Here is a 23041-nt window from a genome sequence, read left to right as displayed (position 1 = left end):
ACTTGGTATGCTTCAGCATAGCTGCCTTCATAGCAACAAGACTTGTACCTGAGAGTCCCTTCCTGGCGATTACCGGTTGCCCACACCAGGGCTCCTGCTCCCGTTTCCCGGGTGCCCCGTAGACATTGGTCCTATTTATGGACATTGGTAACATTGGGGGGAGAGCCTTCCTGTCTCTCCGTACCGCAGCCCTGAGGCACCGGATGCTGACGCGGAGACTGGACTTACCGTGACCCTCTCACGTGCTGGTGGATGAAATCAGCATGAAAACGCGGGACTAGGGGGTCCTTCTCACCATGCACGATTAAGGTGGGGCACTGAACCAGGGGCAGCAGGTGCCGACAGATATTACCTGAAACACAAACGCACGAGCGTGGGCTTTAATGCGACCACCCCACAAGCGTAGGCGAAGCGAGAGCTGGGCGTCAGGCCCGTCTTAGGACCCAGGGTCCCGTCTGTAAAATCAGTGGTTTAAATCAGATGTGGTCTGAGGTGCCTTCCAGCTCTAACTTTCTTTGGGTTTCCTTTTCTGTTTCTCTGCTGGGTGTTTTGTTTTTTCTCTTCTTTTAAAGCTCTAGTAGCGAACAGTTTTGCCTGATTTAAACGCATCATCCATGTAAAACAGTAAGAAAAACAAACAAACAAAAGCCCACAACTCTTTATATTACATAGAGGCAGTTCCCAGTTTGCAAAACCATGGTAGGTGCTTGGCGTCTGAGAAGCACCTGCTGTGATACAGTGGCTTAGGTGGTCCTTGGGGTCCCAGTTAGCCCTCAAAGCCTATATACTTGACAGTGAACTTACAATTTACACAGCTTCTCTCATCCCTCCTGCCTTTGACTTTCTGACTGACAGACTTTTGAGAGATGATAAGCTCCTCACTCCCACTTTTAACAATATTTCTGAGGCAAATATGGCACAGCCTGGGCTCCAGCCCCTGCCTTCCCCACTTCCCCCCCTGCAGTCTCAGTGGCTCCTCAGCCACTTTGAGCTTCAGCCTTCTCCTCTGGTCAAACAGGATTAACCCCAGGTCCCTGGGTGGCCAAGAGGCCAGGAAGAGAAGCCAGAGCTCAGGTTTCTGGCACCAGCAGTGGCTCCACAAAGCCAGCACCTCCCTCTTCCCTTCCTCAGCCTGTGCCAAGCAGAAAGCTCTGCAGCTCCAAGAAGCTGGGGGGCAGCCCGGGGTGCTGTCTGGGCACCTGCCTCTCCCCTCCTCTCAGTCGGGGTGGACTAGGTCACTGACGCTTCCCTCGCCTGCCCCTGGGATGACACGCACCTGCCAACTGTATACTCAGATAATTAAAGTGCTATTACTGAGTGCTCATTGTCTGTTAGGAACTGTTCAAATTATTTAATACCCACAAAACACATGGTAGTTACGTCTTAACTCATTTAGTAAGTAAATCAAGTACTTTTATTAAGCACTTCCTCTGTACTTGGAAGCAGGCCAATGCTGAACATATATAACTCATTCAATCCTCAAAACAACTGTATGAGGTAGTTATTAGTATCTCCAGTTCTCAGACAGGAAGCTGCCGCTTAGAGAAGCAAAATGATGTGCCGGCATCCATTCTAACAGCAAGCCAAGCGGCAAAACCAGAATTCACACTCAGGCCTGCCTAACTCCACATCTGTGCAATTAATCCCTATGCTAGTCTGAGCGCCCATAAACTTGATTGTACAACCATGAAAAAGGGCTCTTGTCAAATTAGTACAGAAAGGGGATGAGTAGTTTATTAACAATCTTGCCGTAACATAGTTGATATACACTGCTAGATGCTCCATCTTATGAGATTTTTTTCACTCCCTTTTTCTTTTTTAAAGATAGATTTTACTGTTTAGAGTTTTAGGTTTACAGCAAAACTGAGGGAAAGGGACAGAGATTCCCCACAACTCCCCTGCCTTCACACATGGCCTCCCCCATATCAACATCCTTGAGTGCTACATTTTTACAGTGAATGAGCCTCCACTGACAAATCATTTTCACCCAAAGTCCACAGTTTTCCTTAGGGCTCATGGGTGGTGTTGATTAAACGATGGGTGTGGACAAATGCATAATGACATGTCCAGTATGGTAGCACACAGAGCATTTGCACTGTCCCAGCATCCCTCTGGTGGCTGTTCAATAGGTGAAGAGGGGATCACATTGTTGTTTGGCCCAGCTTTTAATTGGATTGGCTTCTTATTGTTCACTTTTAAGAGTTCTTTGTACATTTTGGGTACAGTTCTTTTGCACATGGGTCTTTTGCACATATTTCCTCCCAGTCTGTGGCTTGTTCTTCCATTTTTCTGACAATACCTTTTGCAGAGCAGCAGTTTTTAATTTTAACATGTACAGGACATATTTTTGAACTGCTCATTTAATTCTGCTTCTACCTTTGAGAAATTCTACCTTTTTACTACTCTCTTCAAGAAAGCATAGAAGTCTGCATGTCACAGTCGCCTTCGTTAGTGGAGAACTGTCTCAGACATTGTTGTACAGCGTTTTTTTGTTTGCTATCAGAGCGAGGGGAAACGGATTTCAAGGACCTGCTTCTATGAGTGGATACTGCTTTCGAACAGGAGATACTGGCTGTTTTGAACTTAAGCCAAGAAATAACATTTCCAAATGTCCTTTTCATTGTGAAAGTTTTGACAGATGACTCATTCTGGAAATTATTAGTTAAGAGATTAAATTGGCCCTTCAATCATAATGATTTTATACTGAATGTGCCCCAAGATTAGACCTTAGCTATTCCTAATCTTTCAGCAATTAAAGAAAAAGAAAAATGAGAGATTACAAATGTAAATACCTGTACAAAACACTTTAATTCAGAATTTCACTTAAAGATGTCAGTTCTTACTGTAATTGGAAATCATTAATTTTTCAGATAAAGACAGGAAGACATCGATTAGGGCTAAAGTCATATAACTTAGTTCTGAAGATGGGAGAAGAACTGAACACTCTTCCTCATGCTAATTCTGCAGAGGCTGCCAGTCACGACTGAAAGTCCCTCTTTCCTTGTCCTGGGGTAACTCATCTAAATGGGCAAAGAGAAAAAAACATGGTATATGCTGCAGCTTGTTTGTTTTCCAATCCCTCATTCTGAAGTTAGAAGTAAAGATTCTTGGAGGCTTCTGGATAATTATTTTGAGGAAGAAAGAACAGTCTGCTATTAAAGACCTTTTTACTATAGACACTCTGTCTAGTTGAAATGGATTTAATACCTAAGAACTTGCATGTACACAGTCACTAGTACCCTCTGTTCCTACGTCAGTGTGTGAGGATCATGGGCGAATGCATTCATCCCTGAGGGATTCTGGAACATCAGGGAGGAACTCAGGCCACCTCCTTAATCAGCAAAGGAACCATTAAATAGTTCATGTAACCTACCATCCGGAAGATGTTTAAACTGTTTTATGCCATCCACCCACTTTTCACAGGTTTTTGCAAAGTAGTCATACCCATATAGGGTTTCTAGAGGCTTTTTTGCTTTCTCACTCCACTTAGAAACATCTCGGATACCTGAAAAATAGTAATGTGAACAAGGAAGGATAGGTTTAGTGTCATACTAAAGTTTATCTGTAAATATTCCAAGCACAGTCCAGCTCAGAGCCACTGTCTGCTCTCTGTTGCCAAGAACGCTTCCCCAGGTTCCTGTAGGGCTCACTCCTCACTCCATCTGGGTCAGCGAGGCCTTCCCTTCCAACCACCCTCCCTCCACCTACTCCACTTAGGACTTACCACTTCCTTGAGTTTTTCGGTGTCCATGGCTGAGTGTCTGTCTCCCAACTAGGATGTAAGCCCCAGTGTAAGGCGCACTGCTTTGTTTTGTCCCCCACTATACCCCCAGGGCCTGGACCAGTGCTTGGTCAAAATAAGCAACAGTAAATTCTTACCAAGTGAGTGAAATCAGATCTGCAGTTAATGCTTTCTGTTAAAGGTATACAATTGAAAGATATTCCTCTAATTAGGGTCATCTGAGTAAGGGTGATGTTATTTACAAAAGAGGGTGTTTTTCTGAATTTTGTTTATGTACACTAAGAAATGCACATACATTTTTTATTCTAATTCCTGCTACTGAAGAAATATGGGTGTAAAAGGCTAAATACTAACTTCAAACTATACTGCAGATGATTCACTATTAGAAAAGGAAATAATGGTTAAAAACCACCTTTAAAATAAATAAACACATTTAATTACGTAGCCTAATCTTTTCCATAATTCTTTAAATACACTGAGATACAGATTCTAATCCTCCTGAGCATATCAAATATTGCTCATCTAGAGCTTTTAATATAGCACTCCTGCTACAAGATGCACCTTGAAGACAAGCCAACACTAATAATGAGAATTCATATTGAACAAGATCTTAGCTCTCAGACCTGGCAGACACCCAATATATACTCAGTGAGTGGAAGTAATGAAATGGGGGGGGGGGGGGGACTGCTACTTACAGCTATAACTGCCTTCTAAGAAGGGAAGGTCCTGTTCTAGAGCCTGCCTTTGTTCTGCTGATTGGTTTAAATCTGGAGGCAGAAATTCTCTGTGCAAAAGTGAAAAGACTCCAGAGATGGCTGTAGAGAGGAACCTAAAAACTAAGAGGTGGGAGGAGATTTGGGAAGAAGAAAAAGGAAAGTTGAAAGGGGGGGAGGGGAGGGGGAAGTGGATGGAAAGAGGTGCTAGCAAGATCATGTGAAGATGGCCAGGTAAAAATTCCCTGTACAGAGAGAACCACGATGGCGGCATAGGTGAACACCTATACTTGCTGCCTCTCACAACCACATCAAAATAACAACTAAAAGGCAGAACAACTACCACCCAGAACCGTGGGAAAGCTGGCTGAGTGGAAGTTCCACAAGTAGAGAGGTGAAGAAAGCGCACTGAGACTGGTAAGGGGTGCGGAGCGTGGAAAGAGCTGGCACCTGCATGTGCTGCTCTTTTAACCAGGTGGGAGATACAAGCTTCCGCTTGCTCTGAACTCCAGTTACGGTCGAGACTCTGGGGGACCCAGACACATACGAGGAGAAACTGGACTGTCTGGCATTGGGACAGGAACGCGAGGACAGCTTTCTCTCAGAGGTGGTCACAGCGATCACTGTTCCTGTGCAGAGGCAGCGTGGGGCGCTGAGACCCAGGGACCTCTCAGGTGCAGGGCTGACTAGCAGCCGTTGCTGTTTGCTCCGCCCTGGTGATTCCTAGAGACCCTGCCCCACCCAGTTTACAACCCCACCCAAGCTGTGCATTGGCTTTTGCATATGAATGGCCCGTGCTCCCTCCGCATAAAACCTGTGAAACTGCAGCTGGGTCAGAGAGCCCCAGAGCTTCCAAAAGAAGACCCAAGGCTGGCAGCAGCAGCCTGCCTTGCTTCACAGCTGGACCTTGTTTGGGCATTTCCAAACCCCATAAAAAGAGGAGGAATCTGCAGATGTCTCTGTAGCTCCTGCTAGGCCCATGGTCGGCAAACTGCGGCTCGCGAGCCACATGCGGCTCTTTGGCCCCTTGAGTGTGGCTCTTCCTAAGCCTTAGGAATACCCTAATTAAGTTAATAACAATGCACCTACCTATATAGTTTAAGTTTAAAAAATTTGGCTCTCAAAAGAAATTTCAATCGTTGTACTGTTGATATTTGGCTCTGTTGACTAATAAGTTTGCCGACCACTGTGCTAGGCGGTCCCAGACAGTGGCTGACCTTGCACCTCCTTGGAGATCCAAGAGCCAGTGGTCAGAGTGAGACCATACCAGATTACAACTCTTCACATCCATAAGAGACACACTTAAGGGGCAGACTCAGTGAGCACCAAAGCCCCACTGAAGCAAGTCCTGCTCCATAGGGGTGTCTCCTGTGCAACAGATCTTCCAGTGTAGACACTGCTGGTCATCACAGTCAATTGGCCTGGAGGTCAATTCCTCCCAGTGATACCAACAGCAATCAAGGGTTAACTACAACAAGGCTGTGCAAACAGCCCACAAAGGTGTGCATCAAGAGCATCCACCTCAGGTGACTGGGGAGGCTGAGCCACTGGGCCCTATAGGACACCTACCACACAAAGCCACTCTATCAACTCAAGGAGACTTAGCAGCTACCCAGTACATAGAAACAAACACAGGGAAGCAGCCAAAATGCAGAGACAAAGAAACAAGTCACAAATGAAAGAAAGGGATGACAGCAAAATACTGGATATAGAGTTCAAAACCACAGTTATAAGGTTACTCAAGAATCTTCTAGAAACCTCCGAGAAATTTAGTGAGACCCTCAAGGATATGAAAAGGCACCAATCAGAAATTAAGCATACACTGACTGAAATAAAGAATAATATACAGAGATCCAACAGCAGACTAGAGGATCCCAAGAATCAAGGCAAAGATTTGAAATACAAAGAAGCAAAAAATACCCAACCTGAAAAGCAAAAAGAAAAAAGAATCCAAAAATATGAAGATAGTGTAAGGAGCCTCTGGGACAACTTCAAGCATACCAACATCTGAATTATGGGGGTGCCAGAAGAAGAGAGAGAGCAAGATATTGAAAATCTATTTGAAGAAATAATGACAGAAAACTTCCCCTACCTGGTGAAAGAAATAGACTTACAAGTCCAGGAAGCACAGAGAACCCCAAACAAGAGAAATCCAAAGAGGACCACACCAAGACACACCATAATTAAAATGCCAGGGCAAAAGACAAAGAGAGAATCTTAAAAGCAGCAAGAGAAACAGTTAGTTACTTACAAGGGAGTACCCATAAGACTGCCAGCTGATTTCTCAACAGAAACTATGCAGGCCAGAAGGGAGTGGCAAGAAATATACAAAGTGATGAATAGCAAGAACCTACAACCAAGATTACTTTATCCAGCAAAGCTATCATTTAGAATTGAAGGTCAGATAAAGAGTTTCACAGACACAAAAAAGCTAAAGGAGTTCATCACCACCAAACCAGTATTACATGAAATGCTCAAGGGTATTCTCTAAGAAGAGGAGGAAGAAGAAGAAAAGGGTAAAGATAAAAAATTAAGAACAACAAAGTGACAACAAATACATATCTATCAACAAGTGAACCTAACAATCAAATGAATAAAAAACCTGATGAACAGAAGAAACTGGTGAATGTAATAGAATCAGGGACATGGAAAGGAGCAGACTGACAATTCTCAGGGGGAAGGGGTTGTGGGGGTGCGGGAAAAGATTGGACAAAGAGCTTATACCTATGGACGAGGTCAGTGGGGGGGGGGGGGAAAGGCCTGGAGTGGGGTGGGAACCGGGTGGAGGGGAGCTAAGGGGGGGGAAAAAGAGGAACATCTGTAATAATCTGATCAATAAAGAAAAAAAAATTCCCTGTACATGGGATCTACTCAGCCATAAAAAAGAAGGAAATCTTACCCTTTGCAATAGCATGGATGGACCTGGAAAGTATTATGCTAAGTGGAATAAGCAAGCCAAGAAAGACAAGTACCATATGATTTCACTCATATGTGGAATCTAATGAACAAAATAAACTAATAAAATAGGAACAGACTCATAGATACAGAGAACAGACTGTCAGCTGTCAGAGGAGTGGGGGGTTGCGGGGCTGGGTGAAAAAGGTGAAGGGATTAAGTAATAAAAAACAAAACCACTCATAGACACATACAACAGTATGGTAATTACCAGAAGAAAAGGGGGGTGGGGAAGGCTTTAAAAAGAAATTTAAAAAATATTCCCTGTAGATTTTTTTTTTTTTTTTTTTTTTTTTTTTTTTTTTTTGGCTATACAGCAGACCATACCCTCTGAAAGGTCCTCTTACAGTGAAACAACTAGATCTTTAAAATGTTCGTTTTTGTTGCATTGTTGGAGTTGTAGTAATTAATGAACTAGAGTATGAATGTATATGAGTATATATGTGTATGTGTAAGAGAAAGTGAACCCTGAAAGTAGAACAAAGAGTGGTAAGACTACTCAAAGGGCTGCTTTTGGGGAAATGTGACTATTAGCTGGGGTTGGGAGGGTGGAGCTGAACCTGAGACTCCTGGGTTGACTGAAATGAAACTGGCCCACCTGGTCCCACCCTGTGGTTCCCAGGAGTAGCGAATGCACATGCTCTGTGGAGGAAGCATTCTCAATGACGCTCACTGGTCTTTCCTGTGGTTCCCAGAGTAAGAATAAGCAAATACTCACTCCTAATTGAGATCACAAAACAATCAGAATCTTTACGAAGTTAAAGAATAAACTTAAAAGAGAAAGTTTAAAAAATTATGCAGAACACCACACCGAGAGATAGGAAGATGAACAAGAGGTAGGGAAGATGAAAAGACAAGGCCTACAAAGTCCAACCAGTCCCAGAAAAGTAGGAGAGAAGGAGAATGCAGACATGCAAGACTTGAAAGAAACAGGCAAGACTGTTTTTTAGAACTGATAAAAGAGGAGAGTCCACAGACAAAAATAAAATGTAATCCAAATCAGAGAAATAAAAAGAAGCCACACTTAGACACAGAATAGTAAATCAGCAACATATCAAAGAAAAAGAGAAAATCTGAAAAACAGGCAGAGATCAGACTTATCACTCCACAGCAAGGAAATTAAACTGACAAAACTTCCCAACAGCAATTAAAGAAAGCAGCAGACAGTAATGTTGGAGAAAATAATTTTCCACTTATATTTCTATTCTTAGCCAATCTTTAAAGAATGAGGGTAACATAAAAGACATTCTTAGGTAAAAACCGTGTGTACTGTTCACAGATCTATCCTTAAAGAACTTCTAAAGAATAACTTCAGGAAAGAGAGAAAGGGTCTTGGAAGGAATGTCTGAGATGAAAGAAGGACAGGTGAGCAAAGAAACTAACAATTTGGTAAATGTAAAAACAAAAAAAACCTCACCAAGTTAATGAGAAAATAAAACACTGTAACATTTCCTTACATTGAATTAAATAATTCTGCCCATAAAGAAAGCAAAAGACAAGCCACAAGTTGTACAACATAACTACTAACACAATTATTAACCAGCAAGGGGATAGCAATCACATTATCAAAAAACAAAAAACCCCACCCCTGCTGCAAACCAGTAACACTGAAATAATATTGGAAGTGATCTAGTCTGTTGTTACAACTAATAAAGTATACCTGTTGAACATATTGTGTTATATGTGTAATTATTACATGACAAAAACTTAAAAATCAAGAGAAAGAAATGACATGGCCCTAGCCTGTCGCTCAGTGGTTAGAGCGTCGGCCTGTGGACTGAAGGGTCCCAGGTTCAATTCTGGTCAAGGGCACATACCTCGGTTGCAGGCTCGATCCCTGACCCTGGTTGGGGCTTATATGGGAGGCAACCAATCGATGCTTCTCTCTTACATCGATGTTTCTCTGTCTCTCCCCCTCCCTTCCACTCCCATCCCCCCCTTCCCCCCCAAAAAAGACATGAATAAGTATAGTACAGAAGAAAAAACCCAGTGGTGCATAAACACATAAAAATATTCTCACCCCTATTGCAAATTTAGGGCCCCCAATAAGATACCATTTTACACACATTTGACTGGCTGGAATTAAGAAGTCTGATGATTCTCACTAGAGGATATTTTTCCATTGATTTTTAGAGAAAGTGGAAGGGAGAGGGAGAGACAGAGAAAGAGAAACATCAATGTGAGAGAGACACATCAATTGGTTGCCTCTGGGATAGAGCCTGCAACTGAGATACATGCTCTTGACTGGAATCGAACCAGGGACCCTTCAGTCTGTGGGCAACGCTCTATCCACTGCGTAAAACTGGCCAGGGCTGATGGTTCCAAGCTTTGATGAGGATCTAAGTTAAGGTACCTCATGCGCTGCTGGCAGAAGTGTAAATTTATTTAGTTGCAGAACAATATGTCACTGGCAATGGGGTACATCTGTATTCCACAAAACTCAGCAATTTCCTACACCCTAGCAGGGGCGGGCAAACTGTTTGACTCGAGGGCCACAGTGGGTTCTTAAACTGGACCGGAGGGCCGGAACAAAAGCATGGATGGAGTGTTTGTGTGAACTAATATAAATTCAAAGTAAACATCATTACGTAAAAGGGTACGGTCTTTTTTTTTTTTTTTTTAGTTTTATTCATTTCAAACGGGCCGAATCCGGCCCGCGGGCCGTAGTTTGCCCACGGCTGCCCTAGAGAGACACTGTGGCTCACATGCCCCACAGGACAAGTACAAGAATGTTCGTAACAACACTGGAAAAAGACCAATTGTCCACTGATAAAAGAAAGGGAATGTAGAACGCAGCATGCTTGCTCAGTGGAATATGATACAACAACACCATGAATGAATTCTAGAAATATAATGCTCCCTGAAGTATCACAAAAGATGAGCTACAGTGTGAGATCACTCAGTATAGTTCAAAAACAAAACAAATAATAAAACATATATTATAGCATATAATAAAATATAAATATACGTTTAATTTATGACATATATCTAACATTATTATACATTCTTATAACATTAATATATAATATTAATATATTATATATAATATTTTAAACATATATTTTATAAATTTATATACATTTTTACAAAATAAAGTAAGTCCCCCATGGTGGAAAGGCCAAGACCTTTTAAGAACTAAATTGGCTAATGCTCAAAATGAAGATATTTTTCTTGCTAAAATGTAAATCCCTCCCATGACATTTAGGACCCTCTAATCCAGCCGTCCTCAAACTGTGGCCCGCGGGCCACATGCGGCCCGCCGAAAACATTTATCCGGCCCGTCGGGTGTTTTTGCCACCGCAGTGTGCATAGGAATTTGTTCATAGTTTTTTTTTAAACTATAGTTCGGCCCTCCAACAGTCTGAGGGACAGTGAACTGGCCCCCTGTTTAAAAAGTTTGAGGAGCTCTGCCTAATCCCCTTTGTTCACAAGTTCCTGACTGAAGAGCAGAGATGCTATCTCATTCAAGTTTGTGTCTGTTGTGACTAACACACAGCAGACTTCCAATAATGTTTACTGGATTAACGAGGTGCTGAAGGAAAGGATGGGTTCTGGGGTAGGAAAGAGAAAAGTGGGAGATGGACCTAGAAAGACAGAGGTCCCTGGGTCACTGCAACACTGTGACAGCAGGCGATCCTTCAAATGAGTTAACTTAGTAAAGTCAGGCATCTGGAGCAAGAGGTACCTACGGGGATGTGAAATCTGGGCTAAGACCTTGGCCTCCCACAGGAAATACTACCTAAATCTCAAGGGCAGGGAAATCCAGCTGAAGCTGGGCAGGCCAGTTGTTCACTCCAAGTGCTGTGGTTAGAACACAGGCTTAGAAGTCACACTGCCTACTTCTGAATCCCAGTTCTTGCACTCACTGGCTCTGCGACCCTGAGCAAATAAGTTCCTTAACTTCTCTGTGATATAGTTTCCCTACCTAAGAAATGAGAATTATAATAACATTATGGGATAAAAGCAAATAAGTTAGAGATGAAATGTGCTAACAACAGTGCTTGGCCTATAACAAGCACTCAAAAATAGTTCATGTATTTATATATTTACTTCTGTAATTTTTTAAAAGAGGAAGCCAGTTTTACACCAAAGTATAATTTCCACCAAAAATAAGTAGTAATTACGTTTCATAGTTAAGTTCCTAAAGTAACCATTTGAATCAAACTGTTTGTTGATCCAAAACAACTAATTTATATCCAAAAAGAAACTGATATATTTCTTTCTGAGCATATAATTTGTGATAAGCACTGGATACTTAATGAAGAAAACACTCATTCATCATTAATTAGTGAGTTAATCCAGTAAACGTTATTGGAAGTCTGCTGTGTGTTAGTCACAACAGATACAAACTTGAACAAGATAGCATCTCTGCTCTTCAGTCAGGAACTTGCGAACAACCATGGGATTAGAGGGTCCTAAGTGTCATGGGAGAGGATGGGGGAGGACAGAAGAGGGACATTGAGCTCAAATGGGCAGTGGGAAGGGAGTGGCAGGATGGAGCTGCCTAGAGGATACACTGCTATATTCAATTCAGTGAGAGCAGAAGTCAGCATGCAAATATGGGCGCAGGAATAGCATGTGCAGCAGCACAGAGGCAGAGAACCATGCCACCTACTGCCAGAACTTCAGGGGTTCTCGGGTGCTGAAGGAAATGATGGGTGTGTGGGGGTGGGGAAGAGAAAAATAGTGGGAAATGGACCTAGAAAGACAGAGGGTGCTGGGTCACTCAAACTCTGTGAGCAAACCTGAGAAATTTGGACAGTCTTATCCAGAAAGCCATGGGAGACCTTAAAGGATTTTTAAGTAAGATATCGTGAGATTTACATCCTACCAGATTCCTATCAGAGCAGTGTGGAAAGAAGATTGAAAGGAGGTAAAAATGGGGACTGGTTAGAAAGGTGTTGAATCAATCCAAGTGGAGACTGACTCAGGTCTGAACCTGGAGCCTGGCAGGAGGGATGGAAGGGAGGATGGATTGCAGACAGAGCAAAGGAAGAATGCAGGAAGATGCAGAGGGCTAGATGACTATGTTGCAGAGGGTAAACGCTTCGCCTCAGAGTCAGACATGAAGTGCCATCTCCCAGCTGTGCCACTGTTGCAGGTTTTTTCATTACTTTTATCATTTAAGAAACAGGCTGAGTAATAGCTAATTTACAGGACATTGCACATGGGGTAAAAATGTTAGTTCACAGCAGGCATTCAATAAATATTTTAATTACTACTTATTTCTAAATATTCCATTGGGAATCATTAATCAAGATAAAAAAAATTAGCAGGAAGAACAGGTTTGTAGAGGAAAGACTGAGTTCAATTTTAGACATACTGAATAGTATAAGATACATGTGGGACAACCAGACATGAAAATTGACTAAAACATTGACTACCTTGGATTTGGGAGTTCAGTGAAGCCAAGAGACTGACTGAAGCTCCTAGGTGTAAGAGTGAGAAGAGGAGCGGAGTGCCAGGATGGCATTTGGGAGACCCTAATGTTATAGGGCTCAGCAGAGGAGAGTGGGCAAGTGTCAAAGCCAGAGAAAACCAGAGATAGGAGGGAGAAGTTGAGAGAACTTGGTGGCAAGAACTTCAAGACAGATATAATGTGTATATTTTCAAATGCTGCAGAATGATCAAGGAACCAGCGGGCAGTAGGTGTCCTGTGGGTGTGGTAGCACAAAGGCACTGTTTTCTCTGAACTGGTGGGCGGGAAGCCATCTTCACACAAGTAAAGGAGAAACTGGGCAGACATTATAACACGTGTGCCATTAGAGTTCCAGAAGAAGAGAAAGGTGTTGACAAAGAAAAAATATCAGATAGAATAATGACTACAAATTTCCCAAATTTGGTGCTCCAAAATACACAAAGCAAAAAATGAAAAAAGAATAAAGAGAGAAATCCACAATTATATCTGGAGACTGCAACATTTATCTCTCCATTACTGACAGGACAAGTAGAGAAAAATCAGAAAAAATATATAAGGGCTGAACAACACTATCAGCCAACTTCACCTAATTGACATTTATAGAACACTCCACCCAACAGCAGCATAACACATATTATTTTCAAATGCACATAGAATATTTACTAGACAGACTATATTCTGGGACATAAAACAAATGTAAAAGAATTGAAATCATACAAAGTATTTTTTCTGAACATTAAGTTCAGAAAATCTTTGGGGGGAAAAAGGAAATTGATAATCTTCCAGTTAATCTGGGTCAGGATAAAAAGAGAGATGATACAAATTACCAGTTTCAGGGAATAAAGAGGGGATATCACAAACTTTTAAAAAGTAATAAGGGAATACTACAAAGAACGCTAAAAGAATCCACTGGCTTTGACAACAAGGAGATTATACTTATCTCAGTGAGAACAGTTTCAGTATGGGCCAGAATGGGAGATGGGCCAGAAGAGACTGAAGAAGGAATGCGAAGAGAATGTGTAGAAGCAGAGTGCAGACAACTTTTTCCATAAGAAAGGACAAGGAATGGTAAGGTAGTAACTATAGGTAAGAAGGGCAATCTTTTGGAGGAGGAACCATGCCCACCTTTATAGGCTGAGAGGAAAGGTCCAATACAATAATACAGGAGAGGGAGGGAGAACCAAAGGCACCATGTCCTAGAGGCAGCAGGAGGGAAAGGACTAGCAACAGAGTGGAATGGCTTTACACAAGAGCCACTCTCCTTGGAACCAGGGGGCAATACACTAAGGACAGGCAGGAATTCCAACTGGGATTGGAAACAAAATCAGACTTATCGTTTAAGAATTTCATAGTTCTTTATCCAACAGAAAGACTGTCAAGAGCTAAGGTTCTACGGCCATAGCCAGTTTGGCTCAGTGGATAGGGTGTTGGCCTGAAGGGTTCTGGGTTCGATTCCGGTCAAGGATTTCAGACTCAATCCCTGGCCCAGGTCAGGGCACCTACAGGAGGCAACCAATCGATGTCTCTCTCTCTCTCTCTCTCTGTCATTCCCTCTTTCTTCTACTGTCTCTAAAGATCAATGGAAAAATATCCTTGGGTGATGATTAACAACAACAAAAAAGAACTAAGATTCTATAATAAAACATTGCCATTAAAGAGCTTACTTAAGTCATGTGAATTGCAGAACAGCTGAAAAAGACTAGACTTGTAATATTCTAGCACATGGGTCTGCAAGTTATTTCTGTAAAGGACCAGAGAGTAAATATTTTAGGCTTTGTAGGCCAAGAGGCAAAACCAAACACATGTAGATAAAAGAGAGAAACTTCTGATCTTCCTGGCCCTGTCTGGGGTAGGCCATCTGGGAACCTACAGAAACACACTCAGGACAAAAAGCTCCTGGCCTGAAGAGAAGGGTCTTGGTGCGCCAGGCCAACATGTGGTGGGGGGAGGGTAGCCCAGGTCAGTTTCACTTTGTGCTCCAGGGACCCCCAGATACTGATGCACCCTTCTCTCCTCCTCAGGGTCGGGCGGTCTCAATTTGGGCAGCCTGCTGGCTAAGCAACTCCTGAATTGCCAACTGACATTCCATGACTGGGTGCCTTGTTATACCAACAGTCGCCAAGGTGTACATGGCCACCAATCCAGGTCCTGGTAGCTATACTGGAAGTGGAGGAGGAAATGGGGATGAAGGGGAACACCCCATATTCGCCTTTAAGACTCACTGCAATAGCCTCCCCATTGGTGCCCGAGTCTTACAAAAACAGATGGTGAACTGGAAATGTTCTCATGTCTCTACAGACATCAAAGATAAGCCTGTAGGGCAATCCCGCCTCCAAACAATGCAGCTGTACTGTCTTAAAACGTCAACAGAGAGGAATGGTGGTGTGAAAAACCCCTTGTCGTCTCCCCGTGAAATTTCAACAAGTTAACCAACTATAATTCAACAAATACATCCTTGCTCAACACAGATGCATGCCTGAGAGACCCATGCATTAAAACATCTAAAGGTGGGCAACCAGGAATAAACAGGGAGACAAGAAGAGGGAAAGCACAGATGACCTGAAGACGCAGCCAGCAACTGGGAGCTCACACCCAGCCAGGAGGAACAGAGAGCTGTGGGGGAGGGAGGGTAGACCAGCAGGGTGAGAGGCAAGAGAGAGAACAGACATCAGAGCATTGGGTTCTGCCGTGTGGCTCTCCACTGTCTGGTTGGCAGTGGTGTTTCAGACAAAGAAATGGAATCACAGAGCCCTGCTGCTTGGAATCCCAAAACTCACTTCCCATTGCCCTTGGAATTGTGTCAAAGAGCATATTATCTGTAAACCAAGAGCTATTGGAGTAGAACCACTGTTTCCCTCTGTGACTGATCCCCAGGAGGGTTGCTTAGAGTGGGACCCCATGGAGGTCATCAAGTTTGTATCTGTTGTACTAACACACAGTCTTGCTGGAGCTCCTTTGTAGGTATCAAATTACTTTTCTCTTGCTGCCTTTAAGATTCTCTCTTTGTCTTTAATTTTTGGCATTTAAATTATGATGTGTCTGGGGGTGGGCCTGTGTGGGTTCTTGCTTGGGGCTTTTTGTGCTTCTTGTACTTGTGTGTCTTTTTCCTTCATCAGGTTAGGGAAGTTTTCTGCCTTTATTCAAACACATTCTCCATTCCTTGCTCACTTTCTTGTCCTTCTGGGACACCTATTATGCGAATACTAGAGGCCCAGTGCATGAAAATTCATGCACTGGAGAGGGGGGTCCCTCAGGCTGGCCTGCCCCTTCTCACAGTCTGGGAGACCTCAGGGGTGGGAGGCAACCCAGTGATCAGGGGAAGGCGATGCCCCCATCACACCTCTGCTGCTGCCACTGCCAGCAGTGCAAGCCTTGGCTGGCCCTAGGCAGCTGGGCAGCCGCCATCTGAGGCTTTCCTGTGCCTTGGGCTGGCCTGGGCAGCTGGGGGGCTGAAGGTGAGTCCGGCTGCACCATGGGCCTGCCACCACCCCCACCCCCCAAAGCTGGGCTGAAAGGACTGTGGGACTCCGGTAGCAGGTGCAAGGAGCGGCCAGACCTGCCTAAGGGCGGTCTGGCTGCACCACATCCCTGCCCCCCACCACCCCAGTGAGGCTGAAAGGACTGGGGAACTCCAGCAGGGCTGAGGGGACTGGGCACTGCCATCTTGTGGCTATGGGCGCCACCATTTGTGACGGAGTGATGGTCAATTTGCACATTCCCTCTTTATTAGATAGGATTGTTACATTTTATGTTGTCCCACAGCTCCCTTAAAGTGCCCTCCTGTTTTTAAATTGTTTTTTTTTCTTTTTGGTTCTTTGATTGAGTGATTTTTTTCTACCCTGTCTTCGAATTCACTGATCTGACCTTCGGTTTCCCCTAATCTGCTATGTATTCCTTCCACTGTGTTCTTTATTAGTGCTGTGCCATTCTTCATAGTTACTATACATTTTCTCATGCTGTTGAGCATCTTTGCCATCTTTATTCTGAATTCTATGTCTGATAAATTTCTTATCTCCATTTCAGTTACATCTTCTTCTGGAAAATTCTCTTGTTCTTTGATTTGTAGATTGTTGTTTTTTGTGTCCCTGTTTTGCCTGCCTATTTGGGTTTGTGACGATGTATTAACTAGATCTGCTATGCCTCCCAATATCTAGTGCAGGACAGTGTCAAATGCTTTTTCTGACTAATTACATCAGGCAAAGACTCAAAGCCTCCAGAGACCAGCCTCTGCTTGAAGACTGATTGTATTCAGTCTCGAGTAGCCTCAGGCAATTGTCCACGGGATGGGCGAGAGGTTTTCCAACAATGTGGGGCAATTGCTTCTGCCTCTGAATGTAATTTTTTAAAGAAATAGAACAAGAAATCATCAGACTTGTGTGGAACCACAAAAGACCCCAAATAGCCAAGGCAATCCTGATAAAAAAGAATGAAGCTTGAGGTATCATGCTACCAGACTTCAAATTATACTACAGAGCTATAATAATCAAAACAGCATGGTATTGGCAGAGAAACAGACACAGAGATCAATGAAACAGAATAGAGAGCTCAGCTATAAAACCACATGTATACGGATAGATAATTTTTGACAAAGGAGCCAGAAACACACAATGCAGTAAAGATGATCTCTTTAATAAATGGTTGGAAAACTGGAAACCACAGGCAAAAGAATGAAATTGGATTATAGTTTGTCCCCATGTACAAAAATTAATTCAAAATGGATCAAAGACATAAATATAAGATCTGAAACAATAAGTTATATAGAAGAAAATACAGGTACCAAACTTATGGACTTTGGTCATAGAGAGCATTTTATGAACTTAACTCTAAAGGCAAGGGAAATAAAAGCAGCAAGACACTGACAACAAAACAAAGAGGCAGCCAACCCGATGGGAGATGATATTTGAAAATAGTTGCTCTGACAAAGATTTAATTTTCTTTAAAATATATAAAGAACTCATAAAACTCAACACCAAACAAACAACCCAATCAAAAAATGGGAAGAGGACCTAACAATACACCTCTCCCAAGAAGATAAATGAGCAGCCAAAAGATATATGAAGAGGTTCAATCTCACTAGCAATTAGGGAAATGCAAATCAAAACTACAATGCGATACCACCTTATACCAGTTAGAATGGCCATTATCAACAAGACAAGCAATAACAAGTGTTGGAGAGGTTGTGGAAAAAAGGGAACCCTCATCCATTGCTGGTGGGAATGTAGACTGGTACAACCACTATGGAAAGCAGTCAGGCAATTCCTCAAAAATTTGAGAGTAGAGCTACCATATGATCCAACAATCTCTCTCTTGGGTATATCCCCGAAAACCTTGAAATCGTGTATTCACAAAGATATATGAATCCCTATATTCACTGCCACATTATTCATGGTGACCAAGCCATGGAAACAACCAAAATGCCCTCTAACAGGGAACTGGACAAAGAAGATGTGGTACATATACACAATGGAATACTACTTGGCTATAATAAAAGATGAAATTGAGGCATTTGCAACAACATGGATGGACCTTGAGAATATTATGCTAAGTGAAATAAGTCAGTCAGAAAAAGCTAAGAACCATATGATTTCAGTAATATGTGGGATATAAAACTGAAATTCATGAAAACAAACAGCAGTGTGGTGGTTACCAGAGGCAAGAGGGATGAGGGAGAAGGGGGTCCTAATATATGATGCCAGGAGAAGATTTGACTTGGAGTGGTGAGTACATGGCGCAATATCCTGATCTTATAATATAGAAATCCACACCTGAAACCTATATGATGACCAATGTCACCCGAATACATTTAATAAAATATTAAAAAAATAAAATAAAAATTGTGAATAGCGCAGACATTCTTTATCAAAAATCAGGTTTCATATTTGATTACAATATTTCCTTTGCACTCACATTATTTTAAATGAGGTTATGAATAAGTTCACTACAAGTAGGAGAAAATGTAAATACTAGTTTTGCCCTTTCCTGAATCATAAATGTGCCACTTCTGGAAAGAGAAAGCTTTAAATCAAAGACTGGCTAAATTGCATTACTTTTCTGAGAAATTATTATTCCTACCTTAGAAATGAGAACTAGAAGAGGATGAGATATGGCTTGCCAGGACATATCAAAATAAGAATTGAAGGGGAGAGGGGAGAGGAGGATGCTACTTATCATGACGTCTGTGGAACCTACCCTGATAAATCATCTCATCTTCCTCAGTCACATAGGCGTTGGCCCCCCAGATCACTATCTTATGGATGTAAGATGGGTATTTTGCAGCTGCAATGAGGGCTGTTATACCACCATCGCTCCACCCCAGCAAAGAGATCTTCTTAAACTTCAGCATCTGCAGTAAACACAACAAAAAGCACAGCACAGATTATTGCTTTTCTCTGTCAAAAGAACCCAATAATCAATAATTAACAGAATCAATATAGCTGTGGGTTTGAAATATCAATTGGTAATTGATGAAAAAATCTTTGAGTCTACCACTTGATGACATAAATGCTTTCTCTCAGTTAGTTTGGTATAAAGATAATTGTCATAAGTATTGTTTTGAATTTTGAATGAACTACTTCTGTTTGGATAAAATCTCAAGGAACTGGAAACAATGGAGATCAGTTGAACTTGGACATGACCAATAACATGCACACTTGAGCAAAGACTTTGAGAACAGCTGTGCAGATTAGAAAGGGACATTGGATGAAATGAAGTCATTGCATCTGGTAAAGTCCCTAATTGCAACATTCTGAAGAAGTGGCTGGAGGAAGTTTGGAAGAGTATGGTATCATGGGGAGGTTATGTTAGTCCCAGAGTGAAGCAACGGGGCTCTGAAAATGTGTTTCACAGGGAAAATGAACAGAGATGCTGTCAGACAGAAATGCTGTCTAGAACAAAGATGCTGTCTAGAAGTAAAACTTGAATTGGGAAAATTAAGGAGTTAACAAATACCAGTCCAAGATAGTTCCAGATAAACTGGGATAACTACTATGGATAACAACTTGGCACTATCTTGTGAAATGAACACATGCATTTTCTGTACCCAGCCAGCCATCTCCTAAATGGGTGTGGAACTCTTACGCATATGTACCAGGAAATAGGTCTAGGATATCCACAGCAGCAGTTATAATAGAAAACAAACAAACAAACCAGAACTAAAATGACAACAGACAACAGAATGATCTCTGTACTGCTGTTTATAATCACCAAAGAAAAGGGCAAGTTAAAAATGAAGTTATTTTATCTACCATTAGAAAAGATGTGGTAAGAAATAGTACACCCATACAATGAAACACTATGCACCTGTTATAATACTGGAGTGGCTCAGTTGGTTGAGTGTGGTCCCGAGTACCAAAAGGTTGCTGGTTCTATTCCTAGTCAGGACACATACCTGAGTTGTGGGTTTGATTGCCAGTCGGGAAGCATACAGAAAGCAACCTGTCAATGTTTCTCTTTCACATCGATGTTTCTTTCTCTCTCTCCCTTCCCCGCCAGCATGTCCTCAGGTGAGGATTTTTTTTTTTTAAATGCAGAAAGAAAATGCAGATGTAAACTTATATTTATTGACGTGGAAGTATCTCCTTGACAAGTTGGAGAAACAGTAGGTACAGTAAAATGCCATCAATATAAGACAGTGTATTTATATATGTAACTAGAGGCCCAGTGCACGGATTCATGCACCAGTGGGATCCCTTGGCCTGGCCTGCACCCTCTTGCAATCCGGGAACCCTCAGGGGATGTCTGAGAGCCAGTTTCAGCCCAATCCCCGCAGGCCAGGCTGAGGGATATGCATATAAGATCTTTGGTTTATCTCGTCCCACTCCCCCAACCTCCCCTCTTCCCTCGGAGATTCATCAGTCTGTTCCATGTTTCCATGCCTGTGGTTTCCGCTCCTGTGTGAGCATCTGCTTCCTGGTGGCCAGTGCGCATCATAGCTACTGGCTGGTCAGCCGGTCGCTTAGGCTTTTATATATACAGATAAGATTAGCCAAAAAGGCAGAGCCTCAAAGGCTTAGTAGTGGTAGCTCTACATAGTTGGATTGTGGGATATGTCTACTTTCTTCTTTATACCTATTTGAACATTTAAAATTTTTCTATAGGAACCACACAGTATTAACCTTATAGAAATCAAAAACAAAAACAAAATAAATGACAGGTCCAGCCATTCTCCCTCCCCTAGGCTCTTCCCTAAGAGACCCACCTTCATCAAATCAACAGCGTCTTTTGCATCCCTTTCAAAAAAGTCCCCTGGGAAATCTCGATCTGGGGGTCTGGAATGTCCATATCCTCGAGGATCCCAAGCGACCACTGTGAAGAGCTTCTTATTTAGGTTTTTAATCTGAGGTCCAAAATCAGTCTCTCCACTTCCTAAAAATAGCCACTTGGTTAATTCAGATGAATGCTTTTACTGTTTCAAACACATTATTGTAAAAAAATAAATAATTACAATCCTAAATCAAAGTAACTAATTTCTACTCAAAGTTAGACATCAGAATATAATCAGCCAAGGAGCCTTACTTGAAATGAGAATCCATTTACTGGGAGGTTGGCTTCCTTTCCCTACGGAGCTCAGAGCTGCCTCTTATCTCCTCCTGGTGGCTACTTTGAGAAAGACAGAGGCCCTGATTCTTTGGTCCTGTGTTATTGATGTCCTGCACTTTTGATACCTTTTCAGCTTAATCTTCCTTTAAAAAATAAATCATGAAACTGCACAGAAATAGAATTACTGATATGATATGCTTCTGGGTTATTTTTTCTTTTCTTAAAAATAGTCTTTTTTTTAAAATGACTATTACAAGTGAGAGAGATTATAATATCTGTAGACAAATTTATGAGATTTGATCCAAGTTATTTTAAAGTAGAATTCTAAAATCCCAGATGTTGTTTTACTAAGCAAATGTGAATAGCTCTGTAGATATTTTTGGGTTATAACTAGAAATCAGAAATTAAACACAGAAATGATGGGGAAGGGCGGGGTGTGGAAGAAACAACTCAATTTAGTTTATTTCATTAAAAAATTACAAAACAGCCTGGCTGCCTGTGGAGAGGGAACTGGGTGCTGGGGACAGGGGATTTGGAGATAAAAATCTCACTATTTGTCTGATTTTTGAATTAGGTTAATGTTTTAAATAAACAAAGTTTTTATAACTGGATAATGATTGCGATATTGAAATAATGAAAATCTAAGCTGATAAATTATTTATTGCTTTTACAGATTGCTTTGGCTTGACATCAGCCATTGGAGTAAATGTCCTTCTTCATTACAGTAGCTTAAGGAAAAACATATACTAAATGCAATCCTGACAAGGATGCCTCCATAGCTACAGTAGCACATTCAGCTCAAGTTCAGTCAGATGGAACCATCAACTGAAATACTTTAGGACAGTGGTAGGCAAATTGCGGCTCGGCAAACCGCGGCTCGCGAGCCACATGCGGCTCTTTGGCCCCTTGAGTGTGGATCTTCCACAAAATACCGGCTCTTCCACAAAATACTGACTTCTGAACATGCGCCACGAAGTTTCAATCGCACTGTACGTGCGCATGCGCACGTGGTATTTTGTGGAAGATCCACACTCAAGGGTCCAAAGAGCCGCATGTAGCTCGTGAGCCGCGGTTTGCCAACCACAGCTTTAGGAGAAAGAAGCAAATTATAAAAAAAAAAAAAAAAAAAAAAAAAAAAAAAAAAAAAAAGCATAAATTGGGATTATTTAATGAAACAAACAACCCAATATTAAGACACTTAAAACTAAATTTTAGATGTCCTGCGATCACTAGAAAATCTCCCCCTGAACTTGCTACACTGAAACCACTTATCTGTAAAATGAGATTGAGATTCAGCTGGTTTTACAATAGTCCAATCATATTGATCTAATTTTGATTTTCAAAATGTCTGTAAGCTCTGTTTTGTTCTTAGCTCTTATTGTAACTGAACACATAGTCAACCACAAAGGGCCATCCATCCATCTTTCAGCACGGAAAGTCTCCCAAATGGAAAACCCAGAATTCCAGGCAATCTGGGATGGCTGGTCACTCACTCATCTGCTTTCTTTGTCTAGCCCTTCTTCCCATATCCCTTTCCTTGACCCTGCCATCCCCCCAAAGTGTAGGCAACCAACTACACAGTGTACTTGCGTGGGAAAAAACAGGTATATAAAGGAATAAAAAATACATATAGCAGAAAGTTATCTTTCTAAATCACCTAACATTTATTGTAGT

General features: G+C 42.0%; 1 protein-coding gene across 3 annotated transcripts in view; it reads right to left on the bottom strand.

The window, feature by feature from the left end:
• The window catches only part of BPHL (biphenyl hydrolase like), a 37450-nt gene that overhangs the window by 7897 nt on the left and 6512 nt on the right, over nt 1–23041 (bottom strand). For 2 of the 3 annotated variants that reach the window (XM_059688477.1, XM_059688478.1), the window contains exons 3-6: nt 21027–21193; nt 19019–19172; nt 3374–3505; nt 229–352 (exon numbers count right to left, since the gene is read on the bottom strand). In XM_059688477.1, the coding sequence (XP_059544460.1) occupies nt 229–352; nt 3374–3505; nt 19019–19172; nt 21027–21193 (577 nt within the window). Of the gene's footprint in view, nt 1–228; nt 353–1251; nt 3021–3373; nt 3506–19018; nt 19173–21026; nt 21194–23041 lie in introns of those variants that run through there. The other variant, XM_059688479.1, reaches the window with a different exon arrangement.

The sequence above is a fragment of the Myotis daubentonii genome, chromosome 3 (assembly GCF_963259705.1).
Source record: "Myotis daubentonii chromosome 3, mMyoDau2.1, whole genome shotgun sequence".
NCBI classification, from domain to species: Eukaryota; Metazoa; Chordata; class Mammalia; order Chiroptera; family Vespertilionidae; genus Myotis; species Myotis daubentonii.
The sequence above is the reverse complement of the archived record's forward strand: the minus strand, read 5'-3'. Positions and strand labels throughout refer to the sequence as shown.